The sequence below is a fragment of the Gymnoscopelus braueri genome (genome assembly GCF_963280865.1).
Source record: "Gymnoscopelus braueri genome assembly, chromosome: 8".
NCBI lineage: Eukaryota > Metazoa > Chordata > Actinopteri > Myctophiformes > Myctophidae > Gymnoscopelus > Gymnoscopelus braueri.
This window is the reverse complement of record NC_137609.1, coordinates 44,557,817-44,584,436: the sequence shown is the minus strand read 5'-3', so window position 1 is coordinate 44,584,436 and position 26,620 is coordinate 44,557,817. Positions and strand designations below refer to the sequence as shown.

At 40.2% G+C, this 26,620-nt stretch overlaps 1 protein-coding gene across 3 annotated transcripts in view; it reads right to left on the bottom strand.

Annotated features, from left to right (window-relative positions):
• The window catches only part of sh3pxd2b (SH3 and PX domains 2B), a 233,610-nt gene extending 211,715 nt beyond the window's left edge, over nt 1–21,895 (bottom strand). For all 3 annotated transcript variants that reach the window (XR_013933647.1, XM_080436258.1, XM_080436259.1), the window contains exons 1-2: nt 21,407–21,895; nt 15,439–15,519 (exon numbers count right to left, since the gene is read on the bottom strand). Coding sequence is in view for 2 of the 3 variants with exons in the window: in XM_080436258.1 (XP_080292384.1) it covers nt 15,439–15,519; nt 21,407–21,478 (153 nt within the window). In the remaining variant the exon portion in view is untranslated. The remainder of the gene's footprint in view (nt 1–15,438; nt 15,520–21,406) is intronic.
• Nucleotides 21,896–26,620: the final 4,725 nt, after the last annotated feature.

The window sequence follows — 26,620 nt, the reverse complement described above, 5'->3', positions numbered from 1 at the left end:
CCAATATTGTACTTTTACTCCACTACAATTATTTGAAAACTTTAGTTACTAGTTACTTTGCAGATACATTATTACATTATAAAACATACATTAACCACTTTAGCCCTATTTCATACCTAGGCTATTTGAAAATAGCAGATCTACAAGCTCACACCGCGTTGTGAGCTTGTCGATCGGCTATTTTCAAACATTTTAGTACTTTTACTTTTGGTACTTTAAGTACATTTTGATACCAATACTTTTTACTTTTACTCAAGTCAATTTTGAATTCCGGACTTTTACTTGTAACAGAGTATACTTTTACATTGCAGTATTGATACCTTTACTTAAGTAAAACATTTGAGTACTTTTTCCACCACTGATCTGTACCATCAGTTCTCACCCCGCTCACTCTGATCATAAAGATTATTTTCCATTGTCTTGGTGCCGTAAAGTCTCGCCTTTTCACTTCTAGCTGATGAAGTAAGTGTGTGTGTGTGTGTGTGTGTGTGTGTGTGTGTGTGTATGCGTGTGTGCGTGCGTGCATCCTAGGCTCCAGCTGTGCACATCCAGGGAGGCCCATGAAATGACACCTGGATGCATGGACGTAGTAGAGTAGTAGAAGCAGAGTGTAAACCCCCTTCGTCTTCTCAGCAGAAACACATTGCATCCATAAGCATTCTGTCACTCGGTACAGCTGAGCAGACCATTACAGTACCAGGAAACAGGTGGCTAAATTGTGCATGTGTGAGCAGATCTGTGCTTGGTCTTACGTTAAGGATCCCTGTGTGGAAAAGAAAACTTCCTGCCATATATGGCTTGAAAAGAATGTACAAATTTCAAAATACTTTTCTGAGAATTATTTTCAAATTATTACTTTGTTATTAAGCTGTGACAGTAGCATCAAGTACCCCATAAATCACAAAGGTAAGATTCCCATTTCAAAGCATTTTGCAATTTAGTTTGGTAAAGGCTTGGGGAACTTAACCACATTAACTTACACAAACTTATAACGCGTCACATTGGTGTCACATGGATCTGCAATTTTCACTATTCAAGTATATACTATACATACAGTGCAGTGGTGTAAAGTAACTAAGTACATGTACTCAAGTACTGTACTTAAGTACAATTTTGAGGTATTTTTTACTTTACTGGAGAAATTTTATTTCTAATCCACTACATCTCAGAGGCAAATATTGTACTTTTACTCCACTACAATTATTTGAAAACTTTAGTTACTTTGCAGATATAAATTATGACATTATAAAACATAAATTAACCACTTTAGCCCCATTTTATACCTAGGCTATTTTCAAACATTTAGTACTTTTACTTTTGGTACTTTAAGTACATTTTGATACCAATACTTTTGTACTTTTACTCAAGTAAATTTTGAATTCCGGACTTACTTGTAACAGAGTACTTCTACATTGCTGTAATGATACTTTTACTTAAGTAAAACATTTCAGTACTTTTTCCACCACTGATTCAGTGTATACGAAGTATTTATATACTTACGGTAAGTATATATAAACACTTAGGACACCCACAGTTTGCCTTAGTCCAAGGTGAGCCAGTTCTGGACCTTAGCCCACTTTGGACTGTGCCAGTGTGAGACCATAGTTAACTCAAAGCCAAGAGGTCCAGGTGGTCTTACTTAGGGCATAAAAGGAGCTATGAAAGTGTGAAAAGAGTGAACATGCAGTGAAAGTAAAAAACCCATCTCTGGCGGTGTTCCGTTCGACGTGAATCTGTCACATTGGTTCCTGTCTTTGCAGGGTCAAAACAAATGAACAGTCTATCTTCAGGATAAACCAGGAATGTTTGCCATTCCCTTCAATGTTCAAAATGTTCAGGAATGTAAGATTTAGTCAAAGGCAGCTTTTATGACCAGGAATAAGGGCACAGAGCAACATTGACCAGGAATAACGGCATAGGGCAAGATGGGGGATTTTCCTAGCTCACATTTAGTGTGTGTGTGTGTGTGTGTGTGTGTGTGTGTGTGTGTGTGTGTGTGTGTGTGTGTGTGTGTGTGTGTGTGTGTGTGTGTGTGTGTGTGTGTGTGTGTGTGTGTGTGTGTGTGTGTGTGTGGCTATGCGCGTGCGAGCTCTCTGTCAACCATCAAACTGTCTGAAGGAAACTTCAGCTGGCTGGTAATGAGGATCAGATTCAGTATGTAGAGTTTTCTAGTGGCGATATAGGCTCATTACTCATTACATGAATGAAATATATTAGAAACACCTTCCTTGTAGTATATGTCCTGCTGAGAGTGTTATTCTTTGTTTAATATTCCATAACTACAGTTTCCACAGTCAGCTGAATTACTGCAGCGCTATGCTGCACCCAATGAGATGTAAAGCTATAATCTCTCAGAAAATAGCCTTTGGGCAAACCTCAAGGAAACAATAACAGTTTAAAAAAAGTCTACTTGAGAATGCCGCCAAAACCAGCAAAGAAGACAGGGCAGAGGTGTGGCATGATGAAGAGTGTTCACAGTAAAGGAACAGTTCCAAATAGTATTTTCAAATATGTTTTTGTTATTGTTTCTTTGATGACGCAGGTGTCAGATGTGTGGGGTTTGCCACTAGTGTCAGAACATGACGGGGTATTGCAATGCCAATTTTGTCATATCTGTGACAGTATACAATAGACACCAACCATCTGGTCCTCCTAGCAGGCTTAAGCAGCAGCCAGGTGTAATGTGTAAGCATTATATTTTAACCAATTCTGGAAAGGACTAGCCACTCCAACAGCTTTTGGGTGGGAAGGAGGCAGGCAGAATGCCATAGATCTGACTCTGAGGCTGAAACATGACAGACATTCAAGAAAACTGGATAAGAGTGCTTTACATGTGAAGGCATCTTCAGATCTGCACATCTCTTGACTTTAGCTGTATTGTGGAATTATTCTACAACCAACATTGTTTGCGGTCTGTAATGGCGTGGCCTTCAGCACACAATACTTTCTCCTTGACTCCTCTCTTTTTCCCCATTTCTTCAGTGCTACAGTAATTTAACCATGAGAGCATGAATATGAACCTGTAATTTCAACACTCTCTGGGCTGAATTCACAAAGGTATTGTGCAGCTGTTGTAGCCGCTAAACCCGTGCAAATAAGATAAAACTGTTTAATTCTCAAAGCACCCGCCAAGGGGGAAATGCAACCCTAAATGTACTGCCAAGCGCCTCAGTGCTATTTCCATGCATTTATAAGAGGTAATATGCAAACTTTGGCACAAGATTTGGCCATTTCTATGGAAATGAGCCTCATTGCAAATAAAGTCCAATTCATAAACACCAGCGTTAATAGCCGCACAGATAGAGATATTAGCATCTTCAGAGAGCTGGTGGTAACTGAAGCACACTTATAAGATCATGATAATGATCATGGCAGCTAGTGAACGAACGATTTCGTTCACGTTCACGGCAATGATTCGTTCAAATGATTCGTTCACGTTCTCGTTCAGTAGCGCTATTTTCTAGTGAAAAACACCATCGCAGGAGCGTTATTATTACGCCGCACGGCCAGCCCGCCCTCCCGTCCTGTGTACGGGGGAGGGGATGGGGGGCATGGACGATAGCGTGAACCCGTTCTTTTGTACAAAATTTACAACACATCACTAATGGCAGCAGTGATTACAGCCAGGTGAAGGCCTCGACATGCCAGGCGTACTTGTGAGCGGAGTTGTTTTGACCCACTAAACGGGAATCTGTGTATCGTTTTATTTGCATTGCATGCTTTGTTATGTGCATAGTATGTATATGTAATTATACAGCTTTCAGCTTGCAGTGTCCAAGCATCAAACTGCCTTTCAGCGCACCTGTGTAAGCATGTTCTGTGATGCAGCGAGTGTGCTCATGACGCTATTAATAGGTTATACTATTCAACTATCTATAAACACAGGATGCCGTCACTTTTTCATTTCTTCATTTTTGGTTCCTTCCTTTTCTTGAATGTAAAGCAACTTTGGGTACTTAGAAAAGCGCTATATAAATCTGAGCTACTATTATTATTATTCATTTGAGGTTTGGCACTCGGTACACTGTTGATTTTACACAAAGATAAGGCAATTCTGAGTAGAAGCCACGACAGTTATATTTACCCACACATTTCCAACAAAGACACACTACATTTTAATCTTACCATGCAACTAATTAATTTGATAAAATAAATGATGAATCCGACTATGTTTGTGGCTATATAAATGCACCATTTATCATTTTAAAGGTTATCAGGTGGGCAAGGGTCAGCAGAACTGGTACTCTGTGAGTACCAACACAATTCAAGCACTGTCGTCCATTGTAGTTCATGAGTAGTCCATACAGACTCAACTTATTTTAACCTAAGACCTCTTCTAAAAATGTCTTCTAAATCCAAACAGTTTTCTGAAAACCTTTTCATGTCAAGGACTCCAAAAATGATATGTATTATATTGGCCACAGACCCCCATCTGAAAATGTTTTCTTCCAGTGACCCCAAGGAGCAAAGATTTAAGTTAAACATTTTCGCTTTAAAAATATATATATTCAAAGATTTGCAAAAATCGATTTTTCAAAAATAGCAGATCTACAAGCTCATAGCACGGCACGAAGTGAAGCGCTACGAGCTTGTATATTTGCTATTTTTCTATTTTTCAACTAATAGAGCACCGAAGTCTGACGTAATTTACACATCCTAGGTTTGTCTACCTGGTTCGCGGTTTTCCACCCCCATTCTGAATCCCCATAGACGTATTTAATATATCTAATATATCTAATTTAATAAATATCGTCAAATAAGAACTGTGTTCCAAAAATAAACAAATGATCCCGGCGGTTTTACTCTTATGGATATTAAGCATCAACTGACGGTGAGAAAACGATAATGTTACTTCCGCTGATTAGTAAAATTTTCGCCAGAAACAGACTGTATCAAATATGAGTGACTGACTATCATAAACGATACAGAACCTCCTCCCTGACAATATCGCCGAGACAGTTTGTTTATTTTTGGACCACAATTCTTATATGAGACGATTCTATGATGACCCAATGTTATTCTCCATAGAGAAATTACTTTACGAACCTGGGGATGAACGAGTGACATAAGGACTTCTGTACTCTATGTGCTATATATATAGCTAAAATCGAAAATACACAGATGCTTTCCCGGTTTAAATGGGTTAAAGTAATGTTCGAGCACACACAGCACAGCCCCTCTGCTTAATCAGCGGGCGCAATCCATTCTTTGTGAATTCGCCCCTCAGATTTAAATTAGCCTGACACTCAACATTTTGCTCTCAGTCTCAGTTTATGTTCTCATTCTCAACGCATGCTTTCAAATCCCCTGCATGATCTGTTTGATCGTTTTATATACAGTAAAAAGGATCATTTCTTAGAAAGGGGAATTCAGCATGTGCATTTAATCAACAGCCAATACGAGGCCATATAGAAAAATCAGTAAATCACAAAGCAGGCCATAAAATGTAGTTAATATGACTCCATTGTTAATCTAAATGTACTTCTTCAACATTGTTTGAATCTATATATCTACACTACCCATCCCACAGGACCTGTGATAAAGTATCAGTGGTATTGTTCTGAACAGTGCCGTTCAGAACAATGTGAAATAGCAGTACATCATGATAAGCCTCCAGTAGAGAACCGCGACCATTACTGATAAGGGCTAAATTAGGCCAGGGGCCTCATTTATAAAATAACGCCCTTGTACATCAGGGTCTGTCTGAAACACTATTCCTCACGATGAACAACCCGACCATTTCTCAGCTCAACAAAGACGCAGAGAAAACACGATCAAAACCTCAGAAGATTAAGAAACGCCCAGAATCATCTTTCTCCTGTCACAGCACTGGTTAAAGCAGAGAGAGGAGAATAATTAGGACCTCTCTCCCAGTCTAGCAAGTGAAGAAAGGAAGAGATAGGGGACAAGCAACAAGGAATCACCTTGAATCCACATAAACGCCATCTGTTTGTATAGCTGCCTTGTTTTAGAGACACAAATTTGATTTAAAAGAGCTGGAACCATGACAGAGTAGTTTATTTATTTATTTTTGTTCATAAAACTGATGACTGTTTTAAATCGAAACCTAGTTCCTATGAGACTGTTTAGGTTGCTGAACCAGCTATGGATTTGGACACTTTGGCGATATCTAGACTATGTTGGAATGTGATACCTTACGTATCAAAGGAGAGAACAACAGAGAAAAACAAAGAGGAAGACTCCACGCGCTGTAATTGTTCCCCTGCGTCTGACAAGCGAGTGACACACGCCTTCGTCTGACCATCTCTACTCCAAACCCTGAGTGTACTCTGTAATCACTGCCACTCAAACGAGCAAAGGCATCTGGATGGAGTAAAGTATCTGGGTGGAGTAAATACACACTGAAACCGGATGGAGTAAATACAGTACATGCTGTATCTGGATGAAGCAAAGAGGTATCTGGGTGGAGTACCGACATCTGCCCTTGCTTCAAGATGACAATTACATCATGTACACAACATTAAATATGCATGCTTTACAGGCGGGATGTCAGTCTGGGTGGAGCAGTAGCTCATCGCTTCACATGAACGCCTCGCCTTTAGATTAGAAGACCATCCCAAGGTCAGTATGTTTAGCAAGCACGCCCTGCTGGGTACTGATCAGCTGGAAGTTAATGCAAGCTTGACTGTATTAGGACGTGACAGCAGATTGATATAGATATTTGGACTACACAGACACATACGGAGACCACATGTTCATCCATTAGTGTGGAACTATTGTGATAATTCTTTCAACATATCTATTAAAGAGGCTTCCGTTTGTGAAAGTGTCACTATTTTGTCAACCAAGTACTTAAATCAGCAGATATCCTGTGAGAAAGTGTGATGAAATAAAATTGCATTATTATGATACCATATACCGTACGTACGTAATCTACATGTATCATTCTATTAGTATTATTAATATGGTAAAAACACGATGAAATAAATATTTTGTCAAGTGCTTCCAGACGATTAAAGTGATAATAATGACAATTATTTAGCAAAGCAGCCTCCAGAAAAACACAGCTGTCAATCAATGTGTACTAGCCCCAGGTGTGAGGTCTGTTTGGTGGTAGAACGGTGTCACAGGAAGCGGAAGAGAACTGGCCATTGTTGCTGAGTCACATAGCCAGTCCATTACTACTCCCAAAAGCACATGTCATGTATGCAGTAATAGTGTTAGCCTTTCAAATGCTGTCATTTCGTTTGACAAATTCTTACGGGGTCAAAGACTAATGTCATTTTCCGGGAGGCTATTATTTGTCTAGCCCATATCCTCTGTGATCACATCAACCAGACATCCACAAAAGCATTTAAAAAAAAAGACGATCCGAGGGGCACCGCACTCTTATGAATGAAAGCGTGCAATGCCCGGGCACAATGGCTGGTCTCTTTGCAATACCAATGGTAGTCTGAATGGATGTCTACTTCTGACACTCAAATCTACTGCACATTCTGATAGAGCTACACATTTAATACACAGGGCTGCAACTAGAGATTCATTTCTTAGCAATTGCTCTATCGGTAACTTTTCCAATTAATCGAATATTAGCCACTTAAACCCTATAATATACTTTGTCGCACAATGGTTTCGTGCAAGAATGGTTAAAATAGCTGATCTACAAGCTATTTTAACTTTTGTGCCGTTTAACGTTTTGCCTATATAACACCATGCCCCCCAAAAAAGGGATTGATTACTAATAGATTAAATTGGTTAGTTTGATTAACGCCCCCCCTATTGCGCCCCTAATACATTTGTGTGGACAATTCCACTGCATGACAACTTTAAGATGCACACAAATAAGTGCAGTCCTGCAGAAACGCACTAGTATGATGATCAGCGTGAAAGCTCTGTCATCAGTTTTTTTCCCCCCCGGTGGCGTTAACTGCATTAAAAGCGAGGATCATGAACATTTGCCAGAGGCTCAGGGCCAGCGGTGCTAAATCTGAAGGGTTCTACATGATTCCGTTTTTTTGACTGGTCTCACATTCATTGACCATGATGACAGGACCCAGTGGGTTTCCAAACACTCTCATGTTGCTGGGAGATGAGCCAAATTCCAACACGCCCGGTCAGCTGTCGGTTGCTTCATATTATTTTGTGGTTAGCATTATGCTAACCACAAAAATAGCATCAACCAGGTTTGTGTAACGCGACTTTTTGTAGGCCAACCCGGAAGTTACCTGGAATCTCTGCACTGGTTTAAGAAAATAACATAAAATAATGTTTTCAAGCCTTTTTTATGATTTGTGAGCCACGTGTTTTAAAAGAAAATGGTAAAACAGCTTAAAAACTGAGATATTAATAGGTAAAGATTGAACCCATTGCTTTTGGGTCTTAGGACATCAGCGAACATAATTTCATATGGGCTGGAATGTTCACTGCTATTGTTATTCCCAACTCAGCATCTATATAGGCTAATAGGAAATGCTCAACTAAAGTGTATTTGTCTGCAGCCTCGTCAGTTCATCTGGAGACCCACTTACAGTATGGATCCCAGTTTTACAAGTTGAGAAACACTGGCGTAGATCATCGGTTCTCAAGGTGTGGTCCAGGGACCCCCAGGGGTCCTTGAGGGGGTCTCCAACTAAATGATAGATAGTTAGGAACCAAATGGACACTTGGGGGTCGATAACTCCAAGAGTGTAACAAATGGAACCAAAATGGACCCGATTTGACCACCCCAGCATCCATATTCTGGAGGGAACAGCAGCCCAAAATAGCCAATCTGCAAGCTCACAACGCATTGCGACGCATTGTGAGCTTGTAGATCGGCTATTTTTGGTGAAGAGATTTGGTGTAGAGGAAAAAAAGCGGGAACCAACTCAGGTCCAGTTTACTAAGTCTAGAGGATTTAAGTGGTTAAATTAACACTGAGGAATGTAGATTGCGGTCCAAGGGATTATATATTTGTTGTCATTTCAAATGGGGGTCCATGGCCTACTAATGCACATCAAACTGGGGGTCCTTGAAATGAAAACATTGAGAAACACTAGTGTAGATTAAGGGGACTAGTAGCTAGCATATCATCAGGCTAACGGGAGAACATGCAGCCTCTGTTGGGCTGTGTCAACATGCCAAGAGGAGACTGGGGTTTAGACATGCGTTTCCTGACTGACTGCCCTGTCTGCCTTCCTCCTAGCTATGCTCTCTTCTCAGCATACGGCCTCCAGTCCAAAAGGCTCATTATTTCAAGGGGGAGAAATAAAGGGCTTCATTCCAGAATCTTGCACATCTATTTTGGTCATGGAAAAGGTACCTGGTGTTTATCGTTAGAAAAATAAAATGCCCTATTAATTAGGAAATACACATTTTTATTCCTCTGAAATTTTGCTCTTTGTACATGAAGTGGTAGCCTAGTTAATGCCTTACAGTAAATGAGCTTAGAGCAGAACAGCTCAAGAATAAATAGAGAAAATAGAAGAAAAGTACTAGAAATACAAGAAGGCTTTCAAGTGGCAAAGAAAAGATCTGCCATTTCAAGTTTGGCATTGTGAAAGTTTGAGAGTTGATGCCTGGAACCACTTCCAATCCCAACAGTTATAAACTAAAGGAAACAAGAGTGAAACTGCTTGTAATACTTATGTTTATTACGGCAATCTTTGCTAGCGGTTTCCTGCAGCCCAAAGTCAGATAAGATGCATGGCAGATAGAAATTGAGTTTTTACCAAAGATAAATGTATTGGATGTGGGTGACACATCTTGACAATTTCCTAAACAAAGGATTCTTTCCGAGTACCACATTATTTCCAGAAGCAAGTCCATCACTCAAGTCCACAACTACTAAATCTCCTAAAAACACATTTATCACATAGCTCATATTCACAGCATTCACTTATTATCTGCTGTATCAAAGTACATATATCTTCCTTTCAGCGTTTTTCTAAGTGATAGCACATGTTATAAGAAATTGTTCCCAGACCAAAGTGCATTGCACTGATGTAGATGAGGTTTACTGCACGAATGCAATAGCTTGCTGTGCACTAGCACCAAATGGGCACATTTTTCACTGCAAAGCACTCACAACAGGCAGCCCCCTGTGCTCGCAGCAAGGAATTGTACAGCATATATACGCCCCCGTCTTTTATGAAGCTTTGTTACTACATTACTGCACATGGAAAATATGTGACAGCTGTTTGATTCTGGAGGGCAAAGCACAGCAGCAATATATTTGGATTTTATATAACTTTACAGCACTTCAAGGTCTGCGTTCACAATAGGGCTAGGGTAACTATTTATAAATATTTTTTTAGTGATTATTCTGTTAATAACTTTTTTGATTAATTGAATAATTGAGACTCACACGCAACAACAAACCTTCTCAAAATGAATCAATACCACACATTGAATGAGATTGAGCTGACAGTTATATTTGTTTCTCTAAGTAAGATATTCAATTAATCAATCAGTCAGATTTAGATGCAAACTGATGCAAACTCAGACGGAAACTGCTAGCCTAGCTGCTTAGCATAGTGCTACTGAAGCAGCTTTGCCAAGACTCCGTCTGAACAGCACAGCTGAAATGTTATGTTGTATTAATTTTCATTTACAAACGGCTAGGTGTGCTGTCATGCTCATTTAAGCACGGCTGGAGAGCCCATTTCAACAAACCAGATTGCTTGGTTGGAACTACCTGTTGTATGATAATAATTATTATCATAAATAGTATTATAATTAGTTTGGTTGTTTGGTTATTATGGTTATTATGTTGCACCCCTATTCAAAACATATTGGAGAAGCTAAGGCTGGGCTGGTGTGCAGAGACACGTGTACAGCATGGAAACAGTGCTTGGTGGCATGGAAATAAAATTAAAAAGCCACTAGAATGACCCCTTTTCCCTCTCCGTCGCATTGCGACGTGTTGTGAGCTTGTAGATCTACTATTTTTCTGCCAAAGTGTTCCCTAGAATACGGATACTGGGTTAGCCGTGATGACAAAACACAGACAACATGTCATGGTGATTTATGGTATGATTAAAGACGTTAATTGATTTATCGTTTCTTCATTTCCAGTTTGCTGATTAGTTCTCAGAAAGACTTGCACAACGTTTATGCATGTTTTCATGGCTGCAGGCTAGACAGCAGTGGTGGAAACTAACTAAAATACATTTACTCAAGTACTGTACTTGAGTACAAATTTGAAATACTTGTACTTAACTTCAGTAATTCCATGTTTCAATACTTTATACTTCTACTTCACTACATCTCAGAGGCAGCTGTACTTTTCACTTCTCCACTACATTTAATTGACAGCTATATTACAATGTTACAATAATATTACAAAACATATAAACCACACACGTCCTATTTTATACTTAGGCTATGTGAGAATAGCTGATATACAAGAGCGCCAATTTTTTAATTTATTTTACAAATGTTGAAAAAGTTTAGTTCTTTAACTTTGGTTCTGTAAGTATATTTCGATGACAATACTTTTGTACTTTTACTCAAGACACATTTTGAATACAGGACATTTACTTGGAGTACTTCTTCCACCAATGGTAGACAGTGGGATGTTGTTCCTGCCCCTTTCCATGCCAGAAGAGGTCCCTGGAGGTTAAATTAACTTGTAGCATTGACTCTCAGGACACGTGTAATGCAAGACAAACAGCATATCAATAATTAGAGAGAAGTAAACACATCAACAACATCCAAATACAGGTCCAGTTCACAAGACTTGTATTTGATGTGGCAGAGTTAATGCTATGGCATTGTTTTTTATCACCTTCATCAACAGGTAAACACTTTAATCCAAGGAGGAAGGGGAGGCGTTACCGGGCTAGCTAATATGACAAAACCACTACTTTTAAAAGCCGAAGGAATGCAAGTTAGCGTCAGGGCTATGGTTATCTAATGACACCGTCTCCATCTTTGTGTTGCTTTGTTGCCAAGCACCGCTTAGCTGCTCAATTGAAATACCTGGTCTAGGTTTGCCTCACCCAGTTGGAAGTGAAGTGCACACAGCATGACAAATAGTTGTGTGAGAAGAGAGAGAAAGAGAGGGGGGGTGGCTGCAGACTATAGAATGATGACATACACAAGCTTTCTAAATGAATCAGCTCCAGCCTGTGGCCAGTGATCGAACAAGAATCCATTGTAGTCTGAGGTTTACTTTACACAGGCCGACCACCTGGACAGGACATGATGAATACTGTTAGATTTCCCGGACAGAGCCACGACCGATACCAGTTTTGGGTCTGATGCCGATTGATCTGCCGATTGATCTGATTTTGGAGACTCAGTCCATTTTGTCAAAAAAGTGCCAAATAAATTCTAATAAATTTGAAATACTTAGATGATAATGTTTTTCAACAATAGACCATCTACAAGTTCACAACATGTCACAACATGTCATGTTGTTGGCTTGTAGATCTGCTGTTTTTGCTACTTTTTGACAAATCAGCTGTATGGACAAATCAGCTGTATATAGCCATTATTTAAACAAGTTAAATAATGGCTGATATATCGGCCAGACTGATGTATCTGTCTGGCTCTAGTTTAGGTGTGAGCGGTGACAGAGCGGTTCATTTAATTTCATTCGCAGCCAGTCTTTCATTAATTTCTGTCATAGGGAGAAGCATATTAGAAGATGACATACAGTGATAAAGGGAGGATATGCGTGAGAGAATGAGAGAGAGAGAGAGAGAGGTGTGCATCAAAAAGATGAGAGGAAAAGGAGACCAGAGGGAGACAAAGGAAGATACATGTGGTTGGGTGGGAGTTAGTGCAAGGCTGGATGATTCAGACATCACTAACCAACCTTTTGCTGTCAGGGCTCCAAGGCTCTGGAACAACTTTGCTGAAGAATCCAACCTTACAAATAACTGAGTGTTCTCTTGCAAATCACTCCTTAAACATACTTTTTTCAGAAAGTATTCCTTTAGGATCTTGCCGTTTCCTTTTATTTTAGTTGGTTAGCTCTTTTACTCTGTTACAGTAAGGCTACTCCTGATTGTTGGTTGCTATTTTCCTCTCCGTCTTAATTAGTTAGTATATTAGCTTATGAGCTAGTTCAGGCAGATAATCTCGAGAGGTTTCACACATGTGCATTACTATGTGGGTATATACAGATGTTGAAGCTGACTGTGTATGATTCTCTGTTTAGTTCAGGGAACTTAGATTCTTCTTCTATATGCGACAGGTATTTTGTATGGATACTCTATGTCTGTGCACACCCGGATATGGAAATATCCGTATCCGGAGATTTTCGTTCCCGTCCGCTTCCTGTTTAGGTCCCGCCTTCAAACGGTCTTTTCTCGGTTGTTGTTTTTCTCCTCGCTGATTGCTGTTTAGCGACGCTGTTTTGAAAATGCTACTACTGCAAAATGGAATGTCGCCGATTGAAACGGTCTTCTCTGGGCCACTCACACAACTACCCTGTGTGTCTACAAACAGTTGAACACAGTTAAAAGTTATAAAAAACACTAAATCGCTGGCAGTAGGCAAACACAGCCAGAAATAAGTCTGGCAGGGAATTAGTTAATAAACAAACAAGCACATAATTCATGATAAGCTGAAGCTAACTCGGTTTTTAAAAGTGCTATAACACTAAAGAATATTACTGTTCTTACTATTCTGGTCAGGTTTGTGATTATGATATCGAAAGGTCAAGTCCTTAAAATCCCAATTAAGGAACAGACCTTTGGATCACAAGGGCTTGCCTCAAAATAAAAATAAAAAAAACATGTTGAGGTCACTAATCTTACAAAGTTACAACAGCATAGCATGAAACATAATGGTGACACCATGTTTACAACATCCCCCAAATAATCTCTCTCCCAGTCAGCAATACAACAGCCATAAGGCTCATACCTTAATGCCAAACCTAACAAAAGATAACAGAAGATAACAGCAGATAACAGCAGATAAGAGATCGGCCTGTATTCAATCGAACTGGGCTTATCGTCATCTCCCTCACCGTTGAGAGCCCACCCACAGCCTAGCAGGAAGCAGCTGAATGTGTTTCAAAAATGCCTCTGGGCTGATAGCTTCTCCATGAAGTCACTGGATCTTTTCACCACTGTGGCATCTTTGTTGATAATGACACACTTCCACGTGGTGCAGTTTTTGTACAGAGAAACGGAATCTCCAACCGCAAGTTCAACTCCTTCTGATGAAGTGGTCCATACACAATCCTAGGCTTGGGCGATCCTTTCTATTTTCATATTGTGAGTCCTGGCCATTACAAATCGCTGATACACCATAATGTCGCCTGGGGCAGCAGGAGTAGGTGGGATGGGGATGTCATATACAGTAAAGATTTACCATGCACAAATGTTGGAGGAACTACGATAATGGGAGTTGTGGAAGGGATTGAATGCGTCTTGGTTTTAAGATGGAGAGTTGTACGTTTGCTGGGTGCGACACAGCATCACGTTCCGTTTAACAATATGGCAACATTAAATTATCTTATCTACAATATCACAATCCCAATCATATCCATACATCAACTACTCTTTATGGGGTGCAGCGCAATGTCTTGGTGAGCAGGCATATGAAGAACGGAGATGCGTAGTGTCTCCACGGAGCTACACGAGCGAAAATGCCACTCCACCGGAAACATCTCTAAATGCACAGTAGGGTGCACATCATAGAGCTTTTTAACTTCTTAGTTCTGATAGTAACTAAGTTAATATTGGGCAAACAAAAAGCCACGATGGCCTACCTGCGTTCTTCTCACATAAAGATTATTGTCAATGGCAACAGAAGGAGAATTGCTTTGGCAAGACTGCAATGACAGAGAAAGGTGCTAAGTTTCAAAACTGCTGTAAATTATAAGAGCCATGGCTAATCTCTAGCACGCTACTTGGCAGCTTTTCCGGCCTTAAATTAATGTAATGAAATAAGCGTTGGAATAGAGAGTTTGTGTCTCTTGTGTTAACACTGTATTCACAACCTCGCAAATCCTGGACACATCAATATTATTCAGTAACCAACGTGCTGTATTCCATTACACTGGCACAGACTATTCAGTTATCCCGATCAATTAAAAGCAGCAAATGGATCAAAGTGATCCAATTAGAGTGGTCAGCGAGCTGCCACCAAATTGAGTTTACGCTCCCAGAAAGAGGTTGTTCTCAGGGGTAATATGAAGCGACTTTTGCCTAGAGAGATTGCATTGGGGGGGAAAAAGAAACAGGAAGTGGTACTAGGACACTGATGAGATTTCCTCCTTGTGCAACGAGTGCCCAGTCTGACGTTGAAGCTTGATTCAGACATTTCTGTGGTCATCAGAGAGAGAGAGAGAGAGAGATCCACATTCATTACTGTTCTCTATTAACTCTGTCGGGGTATTTGCTGGCTCTGCTCGCACACACTATAATTATCCGTGGGTGGAACGAGGAGGGCTTGGTCACAAGCGCTGGGCCTCCAAGTTGACTTCAGATTTGAGCTCACACACACACACGCACACACGCACACACACACAAAACTCACCTGCAAGTCAAAGAACTTGCTGTAGCGTCTGAAAATGATCTCGGTGCTGCCATCGCTCCAGCACACTTTGATGATGTAAACCTGAAACGCAAGGACAAAAATAGAAGTTAACATTTTATCTGGCGCACCGCCATAATTGTCAAGAATCCGATAATCAAACTCCCAGGGGACCTCAGTCCTGACTCACAGTCACTCTAATTGACTGTGGCGTGACTTGGATTGGCCGTGGCATGGGAACGCACGCAGAAGGAGCATATGTCTGACAAAATCAGGTGGTTGTCACAGACAAGACAGTCATCTGCATTATCATCAAGTCATCCGCTTCCAGGAATACCACAGGGATGTCTATGATTTCACTTCCCACTCCGTGTAGGCCTACATCATCACTTCACGTAACACAGGAAATCACCATGCCAAGGCAGCTGATGTCATCAGTTTCATCACTTCTTTAGAAACAATAATAAAGGGCTGACGCAACAGTTAATGATTATCTGTTGCACCCCTATATTATTGTTTGATTGATGACATTTAAATCAATTTCAACTTTTATTTTTTATAATTGATCATTTAATAAAATAATAATAATAATTGATCCCTATTTTGGGCATGTCAATATGTCAAAAGTGAAATAAAAAAAGCTTACGTTGTTCATCGATACATTGATATATATAATATACCCCAAAATAATATATATAAGAAAACGTAAATAATAAAACCCACTTTTCACTTATTCGATTAATCAAAAAAGTATACCTTCAATAATATGCCTGCTATATAGTAAAAATATATATGTGCAAAGTATTTGTGTAACCAAGACCAGGTAAAGAGAAGTCCAACATGCTTCAGCCAGTAGAAGGGCTTGTCGGTGCTCAACAGGGACCACTTGAATCAGAGAACATAATAATGCCTAGGCACTTCAGGAGAGAGTCCGAGAGACTACCCAAATAAAATATACTGGAGCACCCGACTGGTCTACTCTGCACGTGTTTTATTGTTTTGCAGGGGGCAACCAAGACCAGCTTTGTGAAATGTACAGCACTAACTGAAGTTACACGTCAGTAGTTTTATATGTAGGCTATGTGTGACTGTCCACCAGCCCCTCCTCCACACCAGCTACGGATCAAAGACTTTAATTAAGGAGTCAATAAGCAAGCATCTATGATACTGTCGTCATCTCGCCTAATCATCACAGTCTGTTGGCCAGGCTTCAACTCCAACAAACACTTGGCTTTTTTCCCCCTAAAAGGAGGAGATGAGGAGAGGCAGGGAGGTGATCGGAAACTCCCTGGTGGGTAGCTGTGTCTGGATGAATGCTTCTGTTGGCCTGGATCCCAGACCTTTTCTGGCCTCTCTCTCTCTCTCTCTCTCTGTCTGTCTGCCTGTCCCTGTCTCTCTCTCTTTCTCTCTCTCTCTCAGTGTCAGGGCTCTTGAAGTTAAACCTGGCCATGAGCTCGTCCACTGTAGGCTAATGCCCAATTCATGCTCTGTCATATAATGGTGTCACATGCTGAAAATAGCCAATCTACAAGCTCACAACGTAATGTGATGCATTGTGAGCTTGTAGATAGCTATCGTCTAATTTCGCTCCAAAGCCAGGTCTCAGACCAACACCAAGGCTTAGTCAAATAAATAGAACAATGATTATTATATTATTCTACCTTTATTGTATTGTCTTGTCTACTATAAAAGTTAGTGTCTGATGATTAATGAATGCATGTTCTACAATGCACTGTTGCATTATATCCAATTCCTGTCCATGTACATTTTCAGCATTATTAGGAATTGCTTGGCTTCAATTATTGCACAAAAGTTACAAAACAAAGTCCTTATATGAACTGAGTTCTGAGTTTATAATAGCTATCCAAAAAAAAGTCTTAATCCTCAGAGGACTGTGCTTGTACTGGGCAACTCCTGGGTGCTTGTTCTGGGCAACTCCAGGGTTTCTTTTGTTTGTTTGTTTATTAGCACATAAAAAATGTTAATTACAGGAGGGGGGGGGGGGAGAATACAAGTTAGAAGCCCAAAAGGATTTATGAAAAGAACCTCCCTTCAGGGTATGAATGTGAATGTAAATTAGGTCATTGTTGAGAAACAAAGATTTATTATTTGTTCCATTATAAAACAATGGTTACAAAGGCTCTTGGTAGAGTGTTTAGAGAGGTTTTAAGATCAGCCCTCATGTGTGTATGCAAGTACACTGTATAATCCAGACAGACTATGGAACTCTGAAAGTGTGAAAATCTGCCTTTACAGACTCATTTATACTTGAATAGTTAAAATGACACTGCACTCCGGATTGTACGGTGGAGCGAGGACCATAGGGATAGAGTCCAACGCGGACTGAACCAGTAAACACAGGGACAGATGGAGGAGACATGGGACCCCTAGAACCCTCTGTCCTTCAACCAACACTCACAGCATTGAGGTCTGTTGACCAGCACATCCACCCCGTCATCATTTTACACACACATACATGGATGTAAGGAGGGACACACGCCATGCATGGCCCTTCACAGATTGCGAAGGCAATGAAAGCCAACTCTTACACCTGCTATGCCTTTGGCAGCGGCCCTCGCTGCTTCCTACACGCAATGATGTCATGTTTGCTGCTTAAAATTAACTTCCATCTGAGCTTCGCAGGCAAAAATCCCCCACACTTTCCTCCTACTGTTTTACCACTCGCCAAGGATGAATAGCTCTCTACTGTTTTTCAGTTGCGTGAAAAAGTGCCTTTTAACCAAGTCCCGTTATTCTTGAATCCCTCACATGCCCTGCATACTGTATCCAACAGGGAAGGGCTGTTGTAATTTGGTGGGAAAAACACCCTTCCATCGGCCTAAAGCCACATTCTTCTTTATCTCCTTTTTCTTTCCTCTCCCCCTGCAATGAAGGTACTAATTCAAAACAGAAGCCCTGAGGTGGCAGAGATTATGTCAAAGAAGACATTGTGGTGGTAATGGGCCGATTGCAGCATTATTATCTAATGGCACTCCATACCGCATTAACCAGTGTGCCTTTTTCCAACCATTCAGAAGCACTTCAGAAGCTGTGTTAACTCCAGACAGAGGGTTGGTTCAAAGTGCAATTTACAGAGATAATGGGAGGAAAAAAGCCTTTCTTCTTGCACAAAGTCAATTCATGATGAGAAAAGTAATGAATAAACTTAATCTGTTCCCTCAGGGTACCTTGAGGGGGTACTAAATGGACCCTTACAGGTCTGTAGGCTAACTCTGAAAGTTATGGGGTTCCTTGAAATTAAAACGTTTGAGAACCACTGTTTTGTTTTCTTATTCTGCTTATTTTTTCTATTCATTGTGTTGTGTTTTTATTGTGATATGGATCTCCCCTGGGTCTGAAATTAACATTCTATTGTATTGAATATATATGCTGTAGCCCCTGTGGTACATGCCACGTGCTGTCTGAAAATAAAACAGCAAGCTATTCCCTGCGCAAATACTTCTCCAAAGGCTTTGTGTACACACTACATGAAAATGACCTCAGACAGAAACTGTCCCACGTGGAGAACTTCCTGGACAACAATGTCCAGGCTCTGTAAGCTAAGGCCTGGGTACAAACTCACAGGTTATTGGGTACCAGTGGTGGAAAGTAACTAAGTACATGTACTCAAGTACACCTTTATTTCTACTCCACTACATTTCAGAGGTAAATATTGTACTTTTACTCCACTACAATAATTTGAAAACTTTAGTTACTAGTTACTTTGTAGAATTTGATTATTATTACAAAACATGCATTAACCACTTTAGCCTTATATATACTTCAGCTATTTGAAAATAGTCGATCTACAAGCTCACAACCCGTCGCATCTGCAATTTTCAAAAGATTTGTATACATATTGAACTTGTGAAATGGGACATTCAGCAAAATGAGTACTTTTACTTTCGGTACTTTAAGTACATTTTGATACCAATACTTTTATACTTTTGCTCAAGTAAATGTTTAATTCCGGACATTTACTTGTAACAGAGTATTTCTACTTTGCAGTATTGATACTTGTACTTACGTAAAAAAAAGTAATTTTCCCACTACTGTTGGGAACTAACCATAGGACCACAAGGACTGGGACTGGTGGACCTACGACTGGACTGACTGAACATTTTAATAGAAAAATACAGCTATAGAAGCATGGTTTGCCCACTTAAAAGTGAGCATTGAGTTTTAGTCATAAAGATACATGTTGCATGCTCTTATTTCTTAATTCAATAAGGATTTACAGTTTTCGATTTTAAGAAAGTCAACTTCTGAAGTCATTTTTCATTGTTATGAGCAGTGGTGTAAAGTAACTAAGTACCTCTACTCAAGTACTGTACTTAAGTACAGTTTTGAGTTATTTTTTACTTTACTGGAGTATTTCCAATTTTCAATACTCCACTACATCTCAGAGGCAAATATTGTACTTTTTACTCCACACAAAGTATGTGACAACTTTAGTTACTTTGTAACTTTGATTATTATAACATAACATAACCTAGTCTACATTAACCACTTCAGCCCTACATACATTTTATACATTTGAAAACTTGTGAAATGGGACATTCTACATGAGTAGCCTACTTTCTGTTTTTGGTACTGTAAGTACATTTTGATTACCAATAATTGTGTACTTTTTCTCAAGTAGATTTAGAATTCCGGACTCTTAGTTACTTGTTGTAACAGAGTATTTCTACATAGCAATATTGATACTTTCACTTAAGTAAAACATGTTAGTACTTTTTCCACCACTGCATGTGGCTGCCTAACGTTACTGTAACTGTACTAAAGAGTGAATGGAGGTTTTTCAGCTGTAATGCAAAAGGCTGTAACTTGATACTCCCTTTGTTTTTACCCGGGTCACTCAGCACACCAATAAAGAAACAGAACACACAGTCAGTTCTATGGGTAAAACACAACCACAGATCGGTTGCTATGTCTTGAAAAAAGAATTATCACAGTTTCGATCACCAGAATCATACTTGATTTTAATAACAGAGTGATAATGCCGAAAACGGACAGATCTGCAAGCTCACGACGCCTTGTGGGCAGTGTTGCCAGATCCAGTGTGTGAGAGAGAAATAAGCAACCAGGTCTACGAAAAGAAGCGACTAAAATGTAGTCGCTTCTTCTCGGCTTGTTTTCATAGATAGGCCACAACATGAGCACTTTAAACAAACCTATATACATTGGCTATTTGAAAATAACTGATCCACAAGCTCACAACTGCTATTTTACAAAAAGTCTTGAAATAAAATGTGGAATATTTGAAAGATTTCTGAGACATTTCAACAACACAAATCTGGTACGGGCTCCCTGGCACAAAACATTTTCAGATGTGGGTTAGGGACAAAACCACTCGTTTAAATAATAATAAAACAAATGTGTAAACAAGCTCAAATAAGTATCTAATACACATTAGAAACAAGCCCAAATAAGCAACTACACTTTAGAAACAAGCCCAAATAAGCAACTACACTTTAGAAACAAGCCCAAATAAGCAACTACACTTTAGAAACAAGCCCAAATAAGCAACTACACTTTAGAAACAAGCCCAAATAAGCAACTACACTTTAGAAACAAGCCCAAATAAGCAACTACACTTTAGAAACAAGCCCAAATAAGCAACTACACTTTAGAAACAAGCCCAAAAAAGCAACTACACTTTAGAACCAAGCCCAAATAAGCAACTACACTTTATAAACAAGCCCAAATAAGCAACTACAATTTATAAACAAGCCCAAATAAGCAACTACACTTTAGAAACAAGCCCAAATAAGCAACTACACTTTAGAAACAAGCCCAAAACCAATATTTACAAGCAACTTTACAGAAAAACAAGCGACATGGCAACACTGCTTGAGGGTGCCCGAAGAGCGGGTCGACGCTACTAGTACTTTCTCCGCGCGACACCGTCTTGACGACGAAGTTTATGGTCTAAATCAGATGCGACGTGTTGTGTGTTGTGTTGACTCACGTAGTGTTTGTTGGGGTTCCTGCGCTTCTGGACGTCCTGCACGGTGACATCTTGCACGGTCCTCCGTGGCATGATGATGATGATGATGGTGAGGTGATGATGCCCTGATGATCCTCTCCTGTGAGATCTCCTCCGACCCCGGGTCAAAAACACTCCCTAAAACAAAGTCCCTGCTTATGGCTGGCTGGGTGGATTTATTCTATGCAAAGCGATCAAACCCGATCACGGAGAAGAAAGTTTACACACACACACAACCACCGTCCGCTTTGTCATCCGTGGACTTCTTGATCAACGCAACCACCGCTGGCCCGATGTGTGTGTGTGTGTGTGTGTGTGTGTGTGTGTGTGTGTGTGTGTGTGTGTGTGTGTGTGTGTGTGTGTGTGTGTGTGTGTGTGTGTGTGTGTGTGTGTGTGTGTACGTCAGATTTCCTGTCCCACATCCAGTGGGTCGGTTGGGTTCCTGCTCCTCCGTCCCGCTGCTGACGGCTCCTCTCCGCTGCTCCGCTAAAACCGAACAAAACTCCCAGCCTATCCTAGATCACCTACTCCCACTTTAACCGACTGGGACGGTTCCACGTGTTGCCAGGTTCTGCGAGAGAAACGAGCCCCAAAAGAAGCCACATGCATGAGCACTTTAAATCAGTGGTTTTCAACCTTTTTCATGCCAAGGACCCCTAAATTGATTACAAATTTGGCAGTGGAACACATCTGAATTTATTTTTGTGCCAGGGGACCCCCAGAAGCAAAGATTTTAGTAAAAAAATGTTTGCTTAAAATATTTATATATTCAAAGATATGCGCATATTTTCAAGATTTTTCAAAAATAGCAGATCTACAAGCTCATAGCGCGGCACTCGGTGCCACGCATTGAGCTTGTATATCTGCTATTTTTGAATAGCCAAAGCTAAGCCATTCAAAACTATAACAGCTATGTTAACTAATCTTCGCTGGGGACCCCCTGGTACCCTCCCAGGGACCACTGGTGGTCGCCGGACCACTGCTTTAAATGCATTCATTGGCTATTTGAAAATAGCCGGTCTACACTTGTAGATCTGCTATTTTCAAAGAAAGATCGTGGAATGTTGCAGAGGTGGGGAAAAAAGTGAAAATTTAGGAATATTTCCAAAGCCACAAAATCTTGTATGGGCCGGGGGTATCTCTCTCTGGCACAACATATTTTCAGAAGGTTGTGTGACGGTCTACAAATAAATAATACATATTAATTTGGGAGGTTTGAAAATTATTGAGCACCACTGGTTTAAACAACATTAGAGGAAACAAGCCCAAAATAACCAACGACACTTTAGAAACAACTAACAAGCCCAAAAAAAAAAAAACCCTGTAACTACCAATATTTACAAGAAACTTTACAGAAAAACTAGCCCAAAGTCACCTATAATAATAAGCGGACATGGCAACACTGTGGGACGGTCGGTGGAAGTCCTGCCGAGACGAGACTCTCTCCCCTCTGTCTGCACAGTACACGAACGCTACGGCTTGATCATGAACGCCATCTGCTGGCGTTAATAAAGAATAACGTGGAATGCCAAAGTTTATTTGATTTGATTTAATTTCATTTTATTGACAAACTTATAGTACAAAGAATTCAAGTAATCAACCAGCACATACTTGAACTGACATGAAATGAAATATACAAACAGTAGCCTACAGAAATCAAACAGAAAAAAGTTTTTCTAATGCAAATTGTGACACAGCTCTTGTTTTCACATCTCTTTATTCCCTTAATATTTATTTTTTATTTTATTATTGTTTTAAACGTTGTTGTTGCTGTTGTTGTTACATTTATAAATGTATGTAGGCTACCAAAAATAAGAATAGTCTTGATTTATGTTTGTTTTTTCATCTTTCCCTTTGAATTACGTCCCAGTAGCTACCCACGGTCAGTCCTCTTAGGGCAAGACAGGGCCACTCAATCCGCTTCTCCGGAACTACTCTGCCGGGGGCTTGGGGAGAGGAGAGGCTCTGGCACGTGGAGGGACTAGGCTCTGTGGATGGCCTACCGGCCGGGCTCCTCCTTCGTCTCACCAGGTCCTGGACTTGAGCGTTGCACCAGACTCCCCCGTTCCAAACATTTCATTCTGGCGTGATGGTTTCTTGGGCCCTGGTGGTACTGCAGGCTTCACTTGAATGGCCCTCCTTAAAGGTCTCACAATGGATTTGTTGGGCTTCTTCCTCACGGAAGACACAGGCTGGGGCGCTTCCTACTATAGCAGGGTTTTCCTGTGCTACTCTGTTGGTAGTCAATATGACAGATGAACTGAATCAGAGCAGATGAAATAAATTAGGACAGATCATGATAAGATTAATTGCACCACTATTTGCACTGTTTTTTAGACTATGACGTGCTTATTTATTATATTTGATATTTGTCTTTAGGGAATGTGGTAGGATACATGTAGGATTGTAGGATGTACTGTATGTTTTCTCTGTCTTCTTTTTAAAATGCTGACCCTGGGAGCTGAGCTCCAAAATTTCCTATGCACTTGTGCAAATGGCAAATAAAGTCTATTCTATTCTATTCTAAGACACAGGCTGGGGCGCTTCCTACTATAGCAGGGTTTTCCTGTGCTACTCTCTGGATGGAACTCCAGTAAAGTATACTATAATGACAAGTCCTGTGTCCTGACTGACCCCCCATACTGGTGAAATCACCCAAGTCCAAAGCCCTGAATGACTTTGACCTGTAGCTTCAACATCTGTTCTGGCTAAGTGCTTGGAGAAAGTCATGAGCAACCTTCACCTCATCCATAGCAGAAATTAATCATTCACAGTTTGTGTCAAGTCAAGTTTATAGAGCAGTGATTGTCAACGTGTGGGCCCTAATAATTAGCAAAACGCTAAAGATTTCCATGATAATAATAACAATATTAAAAGATTTAGCCTATGTACATATGACAGGTATTTTATTCTTTCTTCTTTAGTCTCAATTGACTGGTCATTAAAATGTACATGCTATGAGGCATTCCTACAACACAGTAGTCACAAAGACTAAAGACATGCGCATTGATTTTAGACAATCTCCACCAGCTCCTCAGAGTAGTGCCATAAATGACCAGACAGTGGATTTGGTAACCACTCATAAATATCTTGGTTCCATTATTGACAATAGTCTGAAACTTGATTTAAATACTGAAATAGTGTGAGGTCAGCAGCGCCTCTTGTGTTTAAGGAAGCTAGCCAAATTTCAGACTTTGATGATTTTGTTTTATGGCTTTTATGGAGTCCTTTGCTGTCATTTGCTGGTGTGGTAACCTTGGTCTTAGACATAAAAATGCCCTTTAAAATGTACATTTCTGTTTGGCTTTGCGGCTTTGAAGTTGTACAGGGCAGAAATGACAAAAAACCTAAATATACAAAGACATGACTAACATATTTAATGTAAATTAAATATGTCAAATCAAAGCATGTCGCGCGCGAGACATGCTTTGTTTACGTGCACTCGCACATCACGCTACATAATGAATTAATTAATACCCGGCAGGAAATGTGTTAAGGTTTAGGTCAATCTTATGTGCTAAGGGTCAGGTCAAGGTCTCTCTTGCACCTTCCAATCCAAGCAGGCGTCTCAGCAGCAGGCAGCAAATATGGTCACTGGTGGACATGGGAATGACATGTATTCACCTCACCATTGCCATGCAGCTGTTTGTTGTAACTTTACTTCCCCATTAGCACTTGCCTATGCATGGTTATTCTTCCTGTAACCAAGCAGATGTGCTGGAACCAGCCGGTATAGTTCTATAATGTAATTGAGTGAAAGTCAGGGGACGGTGGGTAGAACGTACCAATCACACACACCATGGCTCACCAATTATGGCTTCCAAACATGGTTACAGCACTGGAGGAGCAGCTTCTGGTAACAAGTACTCCCAGCGCCAAGAACACATTTTCTCAAACTTACTGTTATATATAGGTCAATAGCACTCTGGGACGATCTGCCTTATCTTATCTACAATTCACAACAAGATTACTTCAAAAACGTAACTGTAATTTTTGTATTTGTTTAATATGACTGGACTTTTTTATTTGATTTTATGTAGTTATAGTTTTTGTTCAAAATCATTTGTTTATTATTTGTATACTTAAATGTATTTATTTTATTGTATTGCATGTCTGTAGTATTTGCTTTGTTCTGGAAAGCAGGGGTCTCTAATGGGGATCCTTTAATAAACCCTACACTTCTCATCCACATAAACTTAACCTCTCTCATGGAGAACATGTTGAAGTACTTTTTTCCTGCTGGAGCAGTGTACAGTACGCTCGATATCTAACCCAGTACCTGCTGAAGATGCATGCGCTCCATGCCACATAAAGGCTTAGCCTGATCGTGTCTGTCAGTACCATGATGGATTCTGGAACACTGTTTGGGGAGTAGACTGCCATAAAGATGGAAAAATGCTCTCATGGGCATGACACTGTCTGCTGAGCTTGTGTATGAGTGGACTGACACCTTCCCCAAAATGGAATAGTGTTGTATATTTGTATATTTCTGCTGATTATTGGTGGTGTTGCATTGAATGTGATGTATTTTTTCTACCGTGCTGTATCTACAGCACTTTTCTTCTTGTCCTGTAATCTGTTTCTTAACTGCTGTGCCGTCTTTGTCGACAGAATTTCCCTTGGGGATCAATAAAGGTCTTATCACACTGGTTCTGGACAACCACTGATGATGACAGACAGACAGACAGACAGACAGACAGACAGACAGACAGACAGACAGACAGACAGACAGACAGACAGACAGACAGACAGACAGACAGACAGACAGACAGACAGACAGACAGACAGATTTTCGGCCTTGCATCCTTGGCGTCAAAGACAATACTAAACTAGATATACTCAGTGCCAGTCGTCTAAAGTAATAACTTTTTTGATTGATTGATTGAATACTTTATGAAGAGGTTTGCAGAGAAAAAAGCACATGGAAGTACAGTTCAAAATACAATGTCAACTAAATAGGATTGAAAAGCCCCAAAAACCCCACTGGCTTGTTTCAATTGGGGTCCTCACGTAGGCCTACTCAATTCCTGGAGACACTAAATGACAGACAGATAGACACTACTATGCAGAACATCATTTAAACAGTTTAAAGGTAAGAAAAACTAAAAATATGTACAGTGCACAGTTCGAGGGGGGGGCTAGGTTATAACTTTTACAGGGGCCAGTTTAGAATTGCAGCCTCCTGAAGATGTTCTT